The following is a 1,508-nucleotide window of genomic DNA, read 5'->3' on the forward strand; positions in this document are numbered from 1 at the left end:
ATTTAAAAGCGAAGGAAAGCGAGGAAAAGAGGGAACGCCCCGCGTATTACCGGTATTACCGGTGTTGTCATACGTCGATTAACCGGTGGGAAAATTTCCTCACCGTCACAACCCTAATCTATAGTTGGAATCAAACTAGTTAAGTAAAAAATGTTAATTGCATTATGCCAAATATACAACTGACAAAACAGTGGGGTACAAAAGCCTGAGACCACTATTGAAAATGATTTCGCAACATTTTCTAACAGTAATAATAGTACTAAATAATAAAGTTATACATTAACTGACATTTGATTAACAACCTAGACTCTTACATACTCTGGGTAATTCTACATTCTATCTGAAAAATAACACCAAAGTGTACAATGATCCTACCGTTCACTTCCTAGCTACTTGTACATTTCACAACTGCAAGTTCAGTTCTATCTAGGATAAATGTAGACCAATGAACAATGAAAAAGCTAAAATCATTTGCCAATTACTGGTAAATGCCACAATACAGTCAAAACAAATAGTCAATCTGCTTAAGGGCTAAATAAAACATCCATAAAAGCAATAAAATCAAAATAGAAACCATGCCATTTCAACATCAGTAAATAAATGAATGGCACTGTTTGATTCAACTGCAAATTCTAACTGGAAGAAATATCTGCGTCTAGTCCCCACACAGATGAAAACAATGATCTATAAAAAGATGCCCATCAAAGGACACATCTGAGCGTGTTACCTTAGCGACAAGCATCTGTTGCTGGGCCTCAATTTGCTGCTGCTGACGAGTGGCCATCTCCTGTAGCTCTGAGAGAGTGAGCTCCACACGAGGGTTTCCCACCTACACACAGGGAGAGAGAGAGAGAGAGAGAGAGAGAGAGAGAGAGAAAGAAAGGAGGGGCAGTCAGGCCAAAAACAAAATATATACACACAAACAAGGATTCAAAGATGACTGGTTTAATTCCACAGCCATAAATGACACAGAAGACTGTGAGAAACAGACATAAGCATGTATCTGCAGGGCTCATTGTAGTGAGAACTGGGTATGAAATGACCTGTGGCCAAGTAAACACTCGGAGCTTGATTATCGCAGGAGTGCCAATGTTAGTGTAGACCTGCTAAGCTCATCGGGAAGAGGAATGGTGACGCTTTTAGCCAAAAGGGTCTAAAACAGGCCTGTGTCGGAGATCCATCCCAGAATCCCACTCTGTCACTCTGCATTCTGAAAGATAAGAGCAAGTTGTCTGTCTCCACAGCTGTCGCCATAGCAGCAGAGTAGAACTGCCGTGTAGCAAAGATTAAAGGCACCAAAATACTCAGATGGCAATTGCTGTGATAGTCTGGCATTTAGAGCAATCAAGCAGTACTGAGGTCGATTCAAGGCGGCACGGTACATGATGTGAACATGGAATATAAAACACAGTTCTGAAATAAAGAGAAGGCGTGTAGGATGACTCACTCAAACCTGAAGCAGAACACCATTTACAACCTGGTTCATGCTGTGCAAAAGTTCCCTTGAA

General features: G+C 40.9%; 1 protein-coding gene across 1 annotated transcript in view; it reads right to left on the reverse strand.

Moving 5' to 3' along the window:
• The window catches only part of LOC107683973 (apoptosis-stimulating of p53 protein 1-like), a 27,473-nt gene extending 26,612 nt beyond the window's left edge, over nucleotides 1–861 (reverse strand). The window contains exon 1 of the mRNA XM_016480080.1: nucleotides 728–861. Within this exon, the coding sequence (XP_016335566.1) occupies nucleotides 728–784 (57 nt within the window). The 5' untranslated portion in view covers nucleotides 785–861. The remainder of the gene's footprint in view (nucleotides 1–727) is intronic.
• Between the last annotated feature and the right edge of the window lie 647 nt (nucleotides 862–1,508).

The sequence above is a fragment of the Sinocyclocheilus anshuiensis genome, unplaced genomic scaffold (genome assembly GCF_001515605.1).
Source record: "Sinocyclocheilus anshuiensis isolate Anshui unplaced genomic scaffold, SAMN03320099.WGS_v1.1 scaffold637, whole genome shotgun sequence".
NCBI classification, from domain to species: domain Eukaryota; kingdom Metazoa; phylum Chordata; class Actinopteri; order Cypriniformes; family Cyprinidae; genus Sinocyclocheilus; species Sinocyclocheilus anshuiensis.